At 41.3% G+C, this 17,035-nt stretch overlaps 1 protein-coding gene across 3 annotated transcripts in view; it reads right to left on the bottom strand.

The window, feature by feature from the left end:
* The window catches only part of Tpx2 (TPX2 microtubule nucleation factor), a 48,061-nt gene that overhangs the window by 25,599 nt on the left and 5,427 nt on the right, over window positions 1-17,035 (bottom strand). For all 3 annotated transcript variants that reach the window (XM_055617980.1, XM_055617982.1, XM_055617981.1), the window contains exons 2-3: window positions 4,261-4,434; window positions 859-981 (exon numbers count right to left, since the gene is read on the bottom strand). In XM_055617980.1, the coding sequence (XP_055473955.1) occupies window positions 859-981; window positions 4,261-4,366 (229 nt within the window). In that variant the 5' untranslated portion in view covers window positions 4,367-4,434. The remainder of the gene's footprint in view (window positions 1-858; window positions 982-4,260; window positions 4,435-17,035) is intronic.

The raw sequence follows: 17,035 nt of genomic DNA, 5'->3' as shown, positions 1-17,035 counted from the left end.
AAGGAAGGAAGGAAGGAAGGAAGGAAGGAAGGAAGGAAGGAAGGAAGAAAGAAAGAAAGAAAGAAAGAAAGAAAGAAAGAAAGAAAGAAAGAAAGAAAGAAAGAAAGAAGGAAAACACTTCCAAAAAAATTCATGAATTAAGGGCTGGACTGCAGCCCAGCAGTAAAGCATGTGCCTGCCATACTCAAAGCCCTATATTCAATCACTAGCATAGCAAATAGAAAAAACAACAACAAAGAACAAAAGAAACGAAAACTACACACCAACATTATTCATGAACTCTGGTACAATTATTACCATTTTTTTAATTTAGCATACAAGCCCAGTGTAGTGGCACACGCCTATAATCCTAGCACTCAGAGAGGCAGAGGCAGGTGAACCTCTGTGAGTTCAAGGTCAACTTGGTCTACAAAATAAGTCCAGGACAGCCCAGGCTACACAGAGAAACCCTTTTCGAAAAACCAAAAAGAAAAAGAAAAAATATTAGCATTCAGAGTAGGACTATAATACAGTGGTACAGCACTTGTCAAGCATGCATGAGGTCCTAGATTTAATCCCTATCATTAGGGAAAAACAAATAGCAAATAAATCCGAAAAGCATATAAAAAGAAAAACACAGCTAGGTATAGTGGTCAAGCTGAGCATGCAAGAAGTAGAGGCAAAAAGACACGAGTCTGAGGACAGCCTGAGCAACACAGAGACCTTGTCTCAGGAAAAAGAGCAGCATGGTTTGTTGTACATTCACCAGCAACTGAATCTATCCATTTCACTGACAAACCTGGGGATTCCCTCAGGAATCCGAAGCTCTCGTCACCACCAGCTTTTGTCAAGGCGCTAGTGGAAGCTGTTTCTCCTTACCTGCCTTCAAAGGTGTGCCCCCGCCTTGCTGAAGCTTGGCTCTTCTCAAAGAAGTTTTACCCTGAAAAGGTTCTCCTATTCCATTCTTCCCAAGAAACTTGTTTTCCAAGTTGGCCTTCTCATCTGTGAAATAATCAGTAAGGAAGCAAAACAAAGGAAAATCATGTATTAAAATGAGGAGTAAAGCCCATTTCCAGCATGTTTAACAAAACACAATTCTAGCAACTAAAGGAAAGTACCATATATTACACGTCAAGAACAAACTGCAAAATTATTTGCAAAGACTTGCAACATCCAGCACCTTCCAGAGAAGGAAAGTTGCAGATTCTGAACTGTGTGTGACTCCTTCCCATTGTTAAGACAGTGAGGGCCACTTGGACATTATCTGGCCCTATCTACTATTTAGTACACCAAGTGCCCTTGAAGAAAGTTTGGCCACCAGGAACTGTAAGATTACAAGGGACAGTTTCTACTCACTGAGCGTGGGATGTGTGAGACTGGAGCAGAGCAAAGTTTTCTCAAGCAGTTTTATCTTGGGTTCTTCTGTGACTAAAGCTGATGTAGAATCCCTGTCCCAGCAATAACACACTGTATCAAGCTGCAGGAGCACAGTGAGCCCCTGGAGAACTCTACTGTGCACAGACATTCTGATAATAACCGTGAAAAGATGTGATAAGACGAAGGAAAACAAGAAAGAAATATACTACAGCTAAGATGGTTTTCTAAGTACAGAATTATTTTTTCTTTCAGACTCTGTATTTACTCTCATTGCTATATTAATATTCCCTTTTTGTGGATACTGGGAACATAAAGAAAACTTGTAAAAGCCAGGAGCCAGGCGAGGTGGTGCACACCTGTAATCCCAGCATTCAGGAGGCAGGGGCAGGCAGATCTCTCTCAGCTCGAGGCCAACCTGGTCTGCAAAGCAACTGGGATGGACAGCCAAGGCTACACACACACACACACACACACACACACACACACAAAACACCCTGTCTCAAAAAGAAAAAACAAAAACCAAAAAGAAAATGTGAAAAGAAATCTTGAGACAGCCGGTGTTACTTCTGAGTTGCAGTGTTATGGGACATGGACAAGACCTCTCTAGGCCTTCTTATCTGCTATTCCTTCAACACAGCCCTCTCCTAGGCCAGACACCATCTCATTTGGACTCTGCATTTTAAGTGGTGCAGCCACAATAATCATTTTTATTTCTACCACATATTGATGTTAATGTTCCTTAATGAGGAAGGTGGAGACAAGAGAAAGGATAAAATGAGAAGCATCTTCAACAACTGGACTCACTTATCCCGAAGTCATATCAAAATAACAACTGTAAGCTGGGGGCTGGCACAATGGCTCAATGAGTAAGAGCACTTGCTGCTCCTGCAGAAGACCCAGATCTGTTCATAGCACCATGTCCAGCAGCCCACAAGGGCCTTTAAAGTAGGCTCAATGATCTCAGCCCCTCCCATGACCTCTGTGGGTACTACACTCTTTCACATGCAGGTAATGTACACATAAATAAAAATAAAAATCTTCAAAAAATGTTTTGGCCTGGTTTTAGGCTTGTACCATTTTGCAGAACTCCAATTAGGCTGTCTTACCTATTTATGGATTGGGTTGTTAGTATCATAGTGCCTCCATTTAAAAATTATTCTGGGAAGGCTGGAATGGTTAGGAGTGTGTAATCATCTTCAGAAGACATGACCTTGGCTTTCAAAACCACATTAGGTGGTTTACAACTGCTTGTAATTCCAATTTCAAATGAACCAATACCTCTGCAGGCAAATGTACTCACAAGTACACATAACCAAAACAGATACAGATGCATATACAAAAGTAAAATTTTCTTAAAACACACATAAAAGGTATGTGGTGCTGGGGTTGTGCTCAGGTTGGTGGAGTGCTTGCCTACTATGCACAAGTATTTAATGCAGCCCCAAGTACTACATAAGCCGGGAGAGGTCATATACTCCAATAACCTCAGCACTACGGGGTTCAAGTAAGATGAGAAACTCAAGATCATCCTCAGATATACTGAGTTCAAGGCCAATCTGAGATACAGGAGACCTCAACTCAAAAAAGTTAAATTGAAAAATGAACTGACACTCAATTTCTAGCACATGGAAGGTGAAGGTTGGAGGCTGGAAACCTTACAGGTCAGATTTGTCTCTGTCTCCAAAAATTAAACAGCCTAAGCTGGAGAGATGTCAACAGCAAGCCAGGCACAATCTAGTCATATCTCTTGAGCACAGGTGTTCAAGGCCAGTCTCAGAAACAGACAAAGCAAGACTAATCTCAAAGGTATTCAAATATGTAAAAACAAATATGTAAAATAAAATAAAAGGGCAACATGGGCTCTTTGTGATTTTTAGAGCCATTCGACATCTTGACTGAGATGCAAGCTTCATGAACCTTGATTGACAAAAGCTACACACACACACCCTAGAGAAATCTAAGGCTAGCAGGATGTAGCAATGTCAGGTGCAGTCTATGCCTGGATGACAATGGGGTAAGTTTTATATGATCACCACCATGACAGACATGCCTGAATCCTCAAGTTTCATTAAACCCTGTTTCATCTAATTGAGCCTTATGCACCTACAGCCTTAGTATTTGAGTTTGAGACCAGCTTGGTCTACAGAGTGAGTTCCAGAATAGGTAAGGCTACATAGAGAAACCCTGTGTCAAAAAAAGAGGAAGGAAAAGAAGGGAAGGAGGAAGGAAAAAAGGAAGAAAGAAAGGAAAGAAAAGCTTGGCATGGTGGGTCACACCTGTAGTACTAGCATTTCAGAGGCTGAAGCAGGAAGACTGTCAGAAGTGCTGGCCCAGTCTAGGCTACAGTCTGAAACCTTGTCTCAAAAAACTTAATTTCACATGAGAACAGATTTCTGTAGTTTAAAAGTTAACTGTTTTTCTATTAAACCACAGGTGAGAGGGAATCACGGTGTGGAAAGAATGTATAATTACTTTTTTGGCAGCCTCTTGTTTTTTAATTTGTTTAATTTTATTAATTTATTTTTATGCATATAGGTGTTTTGCCCTCATATATGTCTGGGGAGGCCTGAAGAGGGGATTGGATCTCCTAAGACTGGAACCACAGATAGCTGTGAGCTGCCATAGTGGGTTTGGGAAGTTAGCTAGTGCTCCTAACTGCTGAGCCATCTCTCCAGGCCTTCTTTTACTCTTGAACTGTCCTTAGCACAAAAGATACTAACCCTTAAAATGGTAGAGAAACATCAGGGTGGTGGTGTGCGCCTTTAATCCCAGTGCTCAGGAGGCACCGGCAGGCAAGCTCTGAATTCAAAAGCGCAAGTACCGGGATGTATACTCTATATACACAGAGTAACCCTTTCTTGAAAACAAACAAAACAAAACAAAGCAGTGAAAGTAGCCACTCACCAAACCACGAGTCCACATTTTCAGTATCTTCTTCAGCATTCAAAGATGAAAAATTGATAAAGTCGGTGGGGGCGTCAAAAGAGTAGGTAGCTGTAACTTGTGACATTGCCCCCAATTAGTGTAGGAGGACTCGCTTGTCCCAAGACTCCAACACCGTACTCAACAGATCGCCTTCTGAGGAAAGAAATGGTCACAAAATTAGGTTGTACATAAACATTAGGTATTGAGCCCTACCAACTACTTTGGCTTTACATTTTCAATTCAGAAAATCTTCTAGGGCCAAGCATGGCACATGCAGGCCTTTAATCCCCGCACTTGGTAGCACAAAGCAGGTGGATCTCTGTGAGTTCAAGACCAGCCTGGTCTACATAATAAATTTCAGGTCAGCCAGGGCTAGTGATTACCTGCTTTAGCTTGTGGACTTAGAAAGAAGCCAGTTTGGGGCAGGTGAGAGGGGTCAGCAAGTGAAAGTACCTCCCACCAAACCTGATGACCTAGTTTGGTTCTCTAAAATCCACATAGTGGCGAGAGAAAACTGACTCCCGCAAGTAGACCTCTCATCTCCATACACATGTTGTGGCGTGCATGCACACTCACACAAATAAATAAACATATAAACTTTTATCTTTTTTTTTTTTTTAAGAAAAAGCCAGTTAGGCACAATGGAACATGCCTGTAATCCAAGCAGAGGCAGGCAGATATCTGAGTTCAAGGCCAACCAAGTCTACAAAAAAAGAAAGAAAGAAAAAAAAGGTCAAGTTTGAGTACCTACAATATGCCATTTACTATTGGGTGTTGCATTCATTATTAATTTTCCTTCAATCTGCCATTTTCTTACTTTGAAGGCTTCCTCCACCTATGTATTCAATCTCTACCTGATAACCTAATTTCTAAAACACAACATCAACCTTTTTTTTTAGATTTTATTTATGATGTACACAGTGTTCTGCCTGCATGTGTGCCTGCAGGCCAGAAGAGGGCACCAGATCTCATTATAGGTGATTATGAGCACCATGTGGTTGCTGGGAATTGAACTTAGAACCTTTGGAAGAGCAGTCAGTGCTCTTTAACCTCTGAGCCATCTCTCCAGACCCCAACAACATTAACTTACACCTTTCAATCTTAACCCAAGTCCAACTAAGTATCAACCAGTACATATGAATAACTCCAAAGCCACAGTGTTAGCTTATCTCCTCTACAACAATAAGCACTCAACTTGTATCAGCTAACTCCATAAATGTTTCTCCTGGCAGATTGCACATCTGAAGGCAAAAGCTCATCTTAGTTGTGTATATCAGGGTGCTTAGCGGAGTGCCTTATAGATACAAGAGTGAGACATGGTTATGCCAACTGTGTTTTATTCCTTAGAAATATCTTAAGACAACACTATTCCTGGGCTGCAGGTGTAGCTCAGTGGTGGAAAGCAAACTCAGTATGCTTGAGGATGTGAGTTTGATCTCTAACACTGAGGGGCAGAAGAAAAAAAACAAAACTATTCCTAGGTACCTTTGAAGAAAATGACCTCATACACATCGAAGGCACAACATGCAGAATAAGTACAAAGAACAAGTCAGCAATACGAACCTAGCCCTGATTCCATCAAAACCGCACTCCACCATGCGCAGCAAACCTAGTAAGTTTAACTCTCCTGCTCTAGTTCTAGCTAGTTAACAAGACAGCTGAAGTAGTCTGAAAAACTGCCTAAAGGCCACACTCACTGACAAACAGAACTGTTTGTCCTAGAAAGCACCCTGAGACGGCATCAGGGCACACTGCCTGTGATTCCTAGCACTCAAAGGCAGAAAGAGGAAAACTCTGGACAAGCTAGAATCTAGCCTGGTTTACACAGCAATTTCCAGGCCAGCTAGGGCTACAGAGAAAGACCCTATCTCAATAAAAAGGAAAGTAGGTAACAATAAGGGAAGTAAGGAAGTAGATAACAATATTTATATAAAAGTTATCCCCTCCCTTGGGATCTGTGGGACGGCCCAGTACAAAGGCTTTAGCTTACCATACCTGACAATCTGTATTTCACTCTGGTACCCATATGAAAGGAGAGATGTGACCCCTGCAAGCTATCCTCTGACCTTCATAGGTGTGCCATGGCACATATGCACACACAAACATTTTTTTTTAAAACTTTAAGTTGAGTGTGGTGAAGCATGCCTTTAATCATACCACAGAAGACAGAAGCAGGTAATCTCTGTGAGTTTGAGTCTAGCCTTGTCTACTTACTGAGCTCAAGGCTAAGTCAGAGCTATATAGTGAAACCTTGTCTCAAAAACAAAGACACACACACACACAACCTTTCTCTAAATGTCTATAAAAATTAATTTAATTTTTTATTTTATATTGGTTTTTCAAAACAGAGTTTCTCTGTGTAGCCTCGGCTATCCTGGACTCACTTTGTAGACCATGATGGCCTCGAACTCACAGAGATCCACCTGCCTCTGCCTCTCCAAGTGCTGGGATTATAGGCATGTACCACTGTCCTGGCTTAAAAATTAATTTTATAAAATTCATGCTCATTTAAACCAAAACACTTGTAAAAAACATTGAAGCAGAGCCAGGTGTAATAGCATACTCATGTAATCCCAGCACTCGGGAGGTAGAGGCAAAAGGATGGGAGTTCAAGGCTAGCCTGGGCTACATAAGACCCTATCTCAAAACACATACATACACATAGAGCAAGGTATGTAGTTTACACCTAGAATCCCACCACCCAGGAGCAAAGGCAGGGTGACTTACTGCAAATTCAAAGCTAGCCTGGTCTACATACACAGCAAGTTCTAGGGCAGTCAGGGCTCTGAGAGTGAGTAAACAAACATTACAGTCATAGTTGCAACCCCAGTATATTTTGAATCTGTTTCACTATTCTACACAATACTCCATGGCAATGAATTTGAGCATATACCATCATTTGATGAAATGTAAAAATTGCTTCATCTGGATGTGGTGGTACATGCCTGTATTCCCAACACTCCGGAAGGCAGAGGTATATGGATCTCTGTGAGTTCCAGGACAGCCTGGTCCACAAAGTAAGTCCAGGATAGCCAAGGCAACACAGAGAAGCCCTTTCTCAAAAAACCTCAAAAGCAAACAAAAAACAAAAACAAACAAACAAACAAAAACCTTCTAAGCTGGGCAGTGGTAGCACACACCTTGAATCCTAGCACTCAGGAGGCAGAGGTAGGCAGATCTCTGTGAGTTTGAAGCCAGCCTAATCTTCAGAGATCCAGAACAGTCAGAGCTACATAGGGAAACCCTGTCTCAAAACAAACAAACAAACAAACAAACAAACAAACAAACAAACAAACCTTTCTATAAAAAATTCTTATAGCCAATATTCTGTACATATTTGTTATTTTCTCTAAAATAATTTTATTTATTTATTTTTTAATTAATTACAGGTTATTCACTTTGTATCCCAACTGTAGCCCCTCCCTCCTAAAATAATTCTTATGATGCCGAGCCAGAGTACCTTACTGCATACTGTGAAAATGTTCCTCAGAAGAGCAGCATATCCCCAGGGAGTGTTCCACTTCCTCAATTCCATCACCACCACCGCTATACATTGGTACCCTGCATACTGGATGTCTCTGAAATCACTGTCACCATATTCTGAGCTCAATCACCCGACCTTCACTACTGCCCGGTGGCTTGGCCAGCATTTCCTCACCTTCTCAGTGAGCTGCTACAGAAAGTACTTCTGGGTTTAGAGTATCTCAGAAATATTGTTTTAACAAACAGCAGATTTCTACCGTGACATCATTATACATATTACACATCCCATACAACTTCTCCCTGGGAACTCCTTACAGCTGTAGCTCTTTATAGCAGCATTCTAGATGAGGACTTAGCATAGAAACATGGTATCTCAAGCTGGAAAGAACTGCAGGTATCATCTGATTTTGTTTTTTTTGTTTTTGTTTTTCAAGACAGGGTCTCTCTGTGTAGTTCTGGCTGTCCTGGAACTCACTCTATAGACCAGGCTGGCCTTGAACTCAGAGATCCTCTTGCCTCTGCCTCCGGTGTTTTGCGATTAAGGGTGTATGCCACCAAGCCCAGCTGGTAACATCTGATTTTTGCAGCTTATAGATATGGCTAATTAAAACAAACCAGGGTTTACCAAAAACCACAAAACAATACTAAAATTGTGGTTTAAAACATAGGAACTAGAAATGCCAGACTGCATTACGTACTAAATCTGTTATTTCAAATGCTCATTCACAACCTTAAAAGCATCACTTATTGTCCTTATCCTAGTAGAGGAAGCTAAGGACCAGAAAGTACTGTTTCCTGTCTGGTCATGTAAAGGCCTATCTCTCAGCTGCAGCACAGCCTCTGACACGCCAATGACAGTGTTAGGAACATCGGGTCTCCATTTGTGTATAAGACAGCACTGCATTTGTTTTCCACAGTCTTCTGACCTGAAGAAGGTTCTCTATGATGCCAGTCTAAACTTTTCACTCTTCATTTCCACTTTCATTATTCAAGGTTTTTCGTTTGTTTTGTTAATTTGTTTTATCTTGGGGTTTTGTTTTTTCGTTTATTTATTGCTGCTGGGTTTTTGTTTGCTAATTTGTTTTGTTCTTGTGTTTTTCCTTTTTTTTTTTTTTTTTAAGACAGGGTCTCACTATATAGCCCTGGCTTACCTGGAACTTGATTTGTTCAATGGGATCAGTTAGCCTCTGCCTCTGGAGTGCTGGGATGCTGGGATTAAAGGCGTGCAATATGACCTAGCTTTTTGTTGTTGCTGGTGGGGGTGAGGGTAAATGCAGGGACTTACATAACACAGGTTGGCCTGGAACTTGCTATGTAAACCACACACACACACAATACATACATACAAATTCATACCATACACACACACACACACACACACACACACACACACATACACACACACACATACACACAAAGTTGTTTTTTTTGTTTTGTTGTTTTGTTTTGTTTTTAATTAGTGAAGGATTTCTCTGGCAATAGTTAAAAATTCCCTGCTTGAAAAAAGGACATTTTTAGCTGAGCATGGTGGCACACACCTTTACTCCCAGCACCCAGGAGGCAGAGGCAGGTGGGTCTCTGTGAGTTTGAGGACAGCCTGGTCTATAAAGATAATCCAGGACAGCCAGAGCTCTTATGCAGAGAAACCCTGTCTCAAGAAAAAAAAATTTTTTTCTTTTTAACAACTATTCTAGAAGACGTGGGAAAGTCTTGGATTCTCATGATCTCAATAGCTAACTGAGGTCACTGGGAACACTTCCCAGCCAGGACTATAATGAAGACAAGCAGAGCTGGGAGAAGAAAGACGCAAGAATATAACACATCATAACCATATTTAGCTCTCTAAAAACTATGATTCCAGCGACTCTCTTGAGAAGCTAGCAAACACTCTTGGATAATGTACTTTTTTGACCTTTACTTAAACCTCCTTCCTTTTTTTTTTCCTTTTCAATTTTATTTATTTTGGAATTTTTATTTATTTTTATTTTATGCGTATGGGTATTTTGTCCGCTTGTATGTCTGGGTATGTAGTGTTTGCAGAGGCCAAAAAAAGGTGATAAGATTCAGCTGGAACTAAGCTGCCATGTGAACGACAGAAATTCAAACCCAGGTCCTCTGGAAAAGCAACCATGTTCTTAACTGCTGAGCCATCAAAGTCCCTTTCCTAACTCTTAATATGCTTAAGACTATATTAAACCCCTTTCTTGATAAACCCTAACTCAAGCTACATGTGGCACTCTAAAGGCAAAGGCAGGCAAATCTCAGGTCAGCCTCCTCTACATAGTGAGTTTCAGGACAGCCAGAGGTGCACAGTGAGACCTCAAAATAACAAAATAAAACAAGACAAACAAAAAAGCCAGGCGGGAGTGGTGTATGTCTTTAACACCAGCATTCAGTAGGCAGAAGCAGCTAGTCTCTGAGTTCCAAGCCAGCCTGGTCTACAGAGCAAGTTCCAAGACAGCTGGGGCTACCCAGAGAAACCCTGACTCCAAAAACAAACAAAAAAGAAAAAAAAAAAAAAAAGGTGGGCGAGGGGAGGGGAGAAGCCACCGTGATTTCACCACACCTTCTGTCTGGGCCTCTGTGATTTCAAAAAAACAAAAAACAAAAAAGATGAAAAAGAAAACAAACTCACATGTTCACAAAAATGAATGAAGAAGTCAGTGTCAGTAATGAGACTGGAAAGGGACCTAGAAGTCGCACTGTAAAGCTTTTGTGTTCTTTGAAATTATGTTTTACTATTATATAAACATTTGCCTTTTCATTGAAAAGGCTAGCAGGCTGAGCAACATTATTTTCCTGAGTTTGCACTTAAAAAAAGATTGGAATTCTTGAATTTTTCCTAAATACTCTTGATAATGTGAACAATAATTTCTAATCAATTGATTTTTAGAAATAATAGTGGTCCATAAATTGACCACTAACTTGATTTATCCAAACATTACATATTCTTTCTAGTATATACACATATTTTTTAATATTTATTTTTTATGTATTTTATGTATATGAGAGTTGTTTCCATCGGTACCAGAAGAGGGCATCAGATCCCATTATAGATAGTTGTGAGCTGCCATGGGGTTGCTAGGAAGTGAGCTCCAGACCTCTGAAAGAGCAGCCAGTGCTCTTAACTGCAAAGCCCCATCTTTTTTTTTCCACTTGCATGAGTGTTTTGCCTGCATGTACGTATGCACACCACATGTGTGCCTGCTGCCTACAGAGGGCCAAAGAGGCCATCAGACACCCTGGGGCTGGAGTTACAAATGGTTATGTGGGTGCTGAGAGTCAAACCTGGATCTCCTAAAAGCAGCAAGCACAGCACTTAGAACCTGAGGCAAGAGGACTGACTCAAGTTTTAAGTCATACTCGGCCTATTTATTGAGATCCAGGCCAGCCTGGACTACAAAGTGAGACTCTGTGTCAAACAATAAAAATATCATGTCTCTACTAAAAGTGGGATCAAATTAACAAATAGGTATCAGTCAACAATTGAGAATTCCCATCCTCTTTGTTAAAGGCTGACAAAGCACAGGAAGAAAACCAAAAGTAGAGTTGGGGATGTAGCTCATGAGAAAGTAAACAGAGGAGGGGAGGAGACCCAGGACACAGAGCAAAGTAACTGCTAAATCAAGATGGTTTCACAACACTACCTCACCACAAACAATAAATATTAGGATATCAAAGTAACAAAAATTAACGCCTGATGGAGCCTAGTGGGATGCCACACAGGTCAAAGCTAAAGGCAGCTGTTTAAATGAGAGCCCCATGAATGGTGGGAACTGGATCCTTGCTGCACCCCTTAATCAAGATTGAATTTCTGTCAACAGGTCTCACTGAAGGAGGAAAAAAAAAAGCAGATACGTCAACCACACAAATCAAGCTGCCAAGGCAAGAGAATTAGCTTCATATTTCAAAATTATCTGAAACTGCCACAGTGCAGACTCCTGAAAAACTACAAATATTCTGAGGAGAAAAATAGTGTTTAGCTGGGCTTGATGGCACTTTAATCCCAGCACTGGGAGGCAAAGGCAGGTGGATCTCTGAGTTCAGAGGCCAGTCTGATCTATACAGCAAATTCCAGGTCAGCAAGGGCTAGCTACATAGTGAGTCCCTGTCTCAACAAAATAGGTAAGTGAAAATAAAATTAAAAGAAAAAACAGCTTTTAATGAAAAATGATCCTATAAGAAATCCGAGGGAAAAAAGTCTAGGGCTGGAGAGATGGCTCAGCAGTTACGAGCAGAGATCAGGAGTTTGATTCCCAGCATCTATATATAAAGTGGCTAACAACTATCTGTAACTCTAGTTCTTGGGTATCTGATGCTTTCTTCAGGCCTCTATGGGCACCTAGCACGCACATGGTACATATATATACATGGAGGCAAAAATATCCACACAAAATAAAATACAGTAGAAATATTTTCTAAATAATATGCTATGCATGAATCAATATGCTATGTATGAACTAGTTCTCTAAAAAATTGCCTATTAAAAATCACCTATAGTCCATCTGTTTCCCAAAACACTGAAAAAAAATATGTGTATTTACACATATATATGTAATCCTTTTCCTTAAACAGCTGGGCATGGTGGTACATGCCTATAATTCCAACACTCAGGAGGCAGAGGCAGGTAGATATCAAGAGGGCAGCCTGGTCTACAAAGTGAGCCCAGGACAGCCAGAGCTATTACAGAGAAACCCTGTCTTGGGAAAGAGAAAAAAAGACAATAGAGCTGGCAAGTGGTGGCAGACATCTTTGATCCCAGCACTCAGTAGGCAGAGGAGGTAGATCTCTCTAAGTCTGAGGCCAGCCTGCTCTACAGAGTGAGTTCCAGGACAGCCAGGGTCAAGACAAAGAAACCCTACCTTGAAAAAACAAACAAAAAAACAGAACAAAACAAACAAACAAACAAACCCAGACAGAGGGTGCTCCTTCCTTAACAATACATAAAAGTACTCAGCAAGAGCAGAGAATAGGGAGGAGGGCCCATGAAAGTTTTCTGAGAAGTGTTATCTAAAGAAACCTACAGATTAAAATTTAATCTAAAATTGGGTGGTAGGGGCACATGCCTTTAATCTCAGCAGTTCAGAGGCAGAGGCAGAAGGATCTCTGAGTTTGAGGCCAGCCTGGTCTACAGAGTATTTTTGGGTAATGAGGGCTATACAGAGAAACCCTGTCTGGATAAAAAACAACAACAAAAAAATTTCTGGGGAAGAAATGGGTGAAAAGGGAAAACAAATGAAGACAACTACACATGTGGAAGATTGCAGAAGAAGCAATGTAACCTGTTTCTACATTCATCTGAAGTTAGCCTCTTGTTGCCTCTTGTCTCTCTTCACTCACCCTCAAACCAAAAATAACTAGCCTTGACAAGCTCTATAAATCAAAAGGTGCAGGTTCAGAAGGGGTGGGGGAGCTGCAGAGTGCATTCTAAGCGGGCCTGAAATTGTAGGCTAGCAGCTCCTAGCAAAACAGAGCAATGTGCTAGAAGCCCGAGCACCTCACCACTCAGCTTGTGAAACAGAGAGGAAAGCACAAGCTAGCCCGTTGGTAATTCAAGAAAGTAAACAGAAGTCAAGGCTTCATTCGAAGCAGTCAGTTAAAATAATCTCATCCAAGCAATAGCATTTTCTCACGAAGGCTCCCTCCTCCTCCTTCAGAGGGGTAAGTGATCTCACTACATTAACACAGATTTTCATTTTATCCAGAGAGAAAACATCTTCATTTTTTTTCCTAAGGAACTAAAGAGTCAGCAAATGGCAACATATCCAGCATCTAATTCTGACTATTAATCAAAATTTACAAACTGAATCCGAAGAAAGTTTAATGGACTTTGTTTCCACATTGGCTAACTTGTATGTTGAAATCTGATCTGTTTACAGAAACAGATCTATGAAGCTTCTAAAAACTGGCCAATTTAAAATCTCAAAACAACCCCTTACCATCCAAACACTCAGAAGTCAGCACAGGACACACTGGACACTTTGCTCTAATTCACCACTGCCCGGAAACACGAAGCAAACCTATTTTCATTTCTTTCTAGAACTTAACTTCAGACAGGCATGGAGTCATCATGAATGGAATCACAGCATTTGGACTGCTGAAGCAGCAGGATAACCATCAGTTAGAGGCCAACCTCAGCTACACAGTGAATTTGAGGCTGGCCTACAGGACTTCATCTCAAACACCAAGCAAGGAGAGTGAAGAGGCTCCGATCCCTGTCTATGGTGGAAGAAGATTATTAAATTATCCCCTGGCCTCTACCCCATGGCACTCACGCCTCTGCATGCACCATACATACACACAACAAAACAATACAACAACAACAAAAACGTGTAGCTGGTTGCAGTGGTGCACGCCTGTAATCCCAGCACTTGGGGAGGCAGAGGGAGGTGGAACTCTGTGAGTTCGAGGCCAGCCTGGTCCACAAACTGAGTCCAGGACAACCAGGGCTATACAGAGAAACCCTGTCTCAAAAATTAAAAATAATAGTAATTAAAAAAACTTGTAAGTTTCGTACTGGACTGAGTTTGTTTTGTTTGAAACAGGGTTTCTCTATGTAGTCCTGTAAATCTCTATGTAGACCAAACTGGCCTTGAATTCACAGAGATCCGCCTGCTTCTGCCTCTCAAGTGCTAAGATTAAAGATGTGCACCACCAAACCTGGCTCATATTTGTTTTTTTTTTGGTGTGTGTGTGTGTGTGTGTTCATATTAACAAGACACATTCACTCAGAGTTTCCCCACTCCCCACACCTCCCTTGACATAGTTCTGAAACAAGATCACATGTTGCCCAGCCTAGCCTTAAATTGATTATATTGCTGAGAATATAGTCAGAATATAGACCTTCAGCTCCTAATGCTTCTGCCGCCACCTTCCATGTGCTGGGATTATAGGATGTGCCACCAACCAGTTCGTTCTTTGTTCTTGTTTTGTTTGAGACAGAATCTCAAAAAAAAAATATAGGTAGGTTGGCCTTAAACTGAGCATGTGGGCAAAGCTAGCCTGGAACTTCTGATTCTCCTGCCTCAACCTCCTTAATCTGAGATTAGCTGAATACATCCTACCACCATACCTAGCTAGAGTATCATTTTTTTACTTGAAATATAGACTCAGACAAAAATCTATAATGTCAGTCAAGTTAGGCACGGTAGCACAGACCTATAATACTAACTACTCAGGAGGTGAAAGCAGGAGGATCACAAGTTCAAAGCCAGTCTGGGCAGCAGCATGAGATCCTGACTCAAAATAAAAAGTATGAAAAGGGCATTGTGGCACTCAACTCTAATCTAATCTGAGTTCTGGAGGCAGGCAGATCTCTGTGTTCCAGGCTAGCCAGGGCTACATAGTGAGACACTGTCTCAAAATAAAAAAAAAAAAAGTTCATAAAGGGGAGCTGGAGAGTTGGGTCAGGAATTAAGAGGATGGGCTCTCTCCAGAGGCCCTGAGGAGGGTTCTAGTACCCACATGGTGGTTCCAAGAGAACCGACACTGCTTCTGGCCTCCACGGGAACCCGACAGGAAAGTGATACACAGAGACACATGTAGGCAAAATACTATATGCATAAAATAAGATTAAAAATATGCACAAAATAAAGTAAAAAATTAAAAGTAGAAAAACGGGAGCTGGAGAAATGGCTCAGAGGTTGAGAGCACTGGCTGTTCTTCCAAAGGTCCTGAGTTCAATTCCCAGCAACCACAAGGTGGCTCATAACCATCTATAATGAGGTCCGGTACTCTCTTCTGGCATTTGGCACACAGGCAGAACACTGTATAAATAATAATAAAATAAATCTTTGAAAAAAAAAATGTAGAAAAAGGATTGAGGCTAGCTCAGTTGTAGGGCGTGTGGCTCTGGCTTCAATCCCCAACACAACAGCACATGCCTAGCATAATGTCTCTAAAAGGTACAATTGTGGGTGATTTTACTTTTTCTTTGCAAATTGAAGAATTTTTTTCTAAAATATGTATTAGCTTTAAAAAGACACATTTAAAGTTATTTCAACATTTATGAGGCCGCTATGCTAAGGGCTCTCTTACTCCCTTGAGTTTCAGTAACTTCCGCTGGATACACTCCTAACCTACAGTTAACTTGTCTCTCCAGTCCACCTTCTGCAGCCTCACCTCCAAAACCACAGTCACCTTCTCAAGTCTTCTCAATTCCTGCCGCCCAGGACACTTCTTTATTTTAATTACACTTTATTCACTTTGTATCCCCCCGTAAACCCCACTCTCCTCCCCTCCTAATCTCACCTTCCCTCCCCCTTCTTCATGCATGCCCCTCCCCAAATCAGTGGACACTTCTAATGAAGACCCTGGAAGTAGTAGAAAGGTATGTGAAAAGATCTTTCTGTATAGCCAGGCGGTGGTGGTGCACACCTTTAATCCCAGCACTCAGGAGGCAGGTGGATCTCTATGATTTCCAGCCTAGTTTTCAGAGTGAATTCTAGGACAGCCAAAGCTACACAGAGAAACTGTTTTGAAAAGCAAGTAAGTAAGAAAGCAAGAATTCAGTCGAGTAATGACTCCAGCTGTGGCTGCTGTATCAGATGGGGTACCCTTACTTAACTGGGACCAACACATTTCCTGGCATACAGTACACAGCAACTAATCTAGCAAATGCCTTTTTCCATAAGGACAACCAGAAGCAAAATTGCTTTCAGTTGGCAATGCCAATAGTATACCTTTACAGTTTTACTTCAAGCCCAGTGTCATAACTTAGTTCAATTGTCTGTCTCTTCCACAAAATATCACATTGGTCTATTATACTGACAACATTATGCGGACTGGACTGAGTGAGGAAGAGGTAGCAACCACTTTGGACTTGTTGGTAACATATGTACATCAAACGATGGGAAATAAGTCCAACCAAATTTAAGAGCCTTCTACCTCATTGAATTCTTAGGAGTCCAGTGCTGTGGGGCACGCAGAGATATTCCTTCTAAGGTGAAGGATAAGTTATTGCACCTGGCCCCTCCCACCATCAAAAAGAAGCAGAATATTTTAGTGGGCCTAATTGAATTCCGGAGATAGATGATTCCTTACTTTGGTGTGTTATTTTGACCTCTTACCAACTTTTGCTAGCTCTGAACAGACCCTAGAACAGAAGGCTCTTCAGCAGGTCCAGGCTGCTCTGTAGGCTGCTCCACCACAGGATCTAACAAACCTGATGGTACTTGAGGTATCAGTGTCAGAAAGGGATGCTGTTTGGGGCTTTTGGAAGGCCCCTGCAGATGAATCACAGAAGAGACTTTTGGAATTTTGGAGCAAGGTT

The sequence above is a fragment of the Psammomys obesus genome, unplaced genomic scaffold (genome assembly GCF_907164565.1).
Source record: "Psammomys obesus unplaced genomic scaffold, mPsaObe1.curated_primary_1811, whole genome shotgun sequence".
Classification (NCBI taxonomy): domain Eukaryota; kingdom Metazoa; phylum Chordata; class Mammalia; order Rodentia; family Muridae; genus Psammomys; species Psammomys obesus.
Note: the sequence above shows the minus strand (reverse complement) of the source record. Positions and strands in the feature narration are given on the sequence as shown.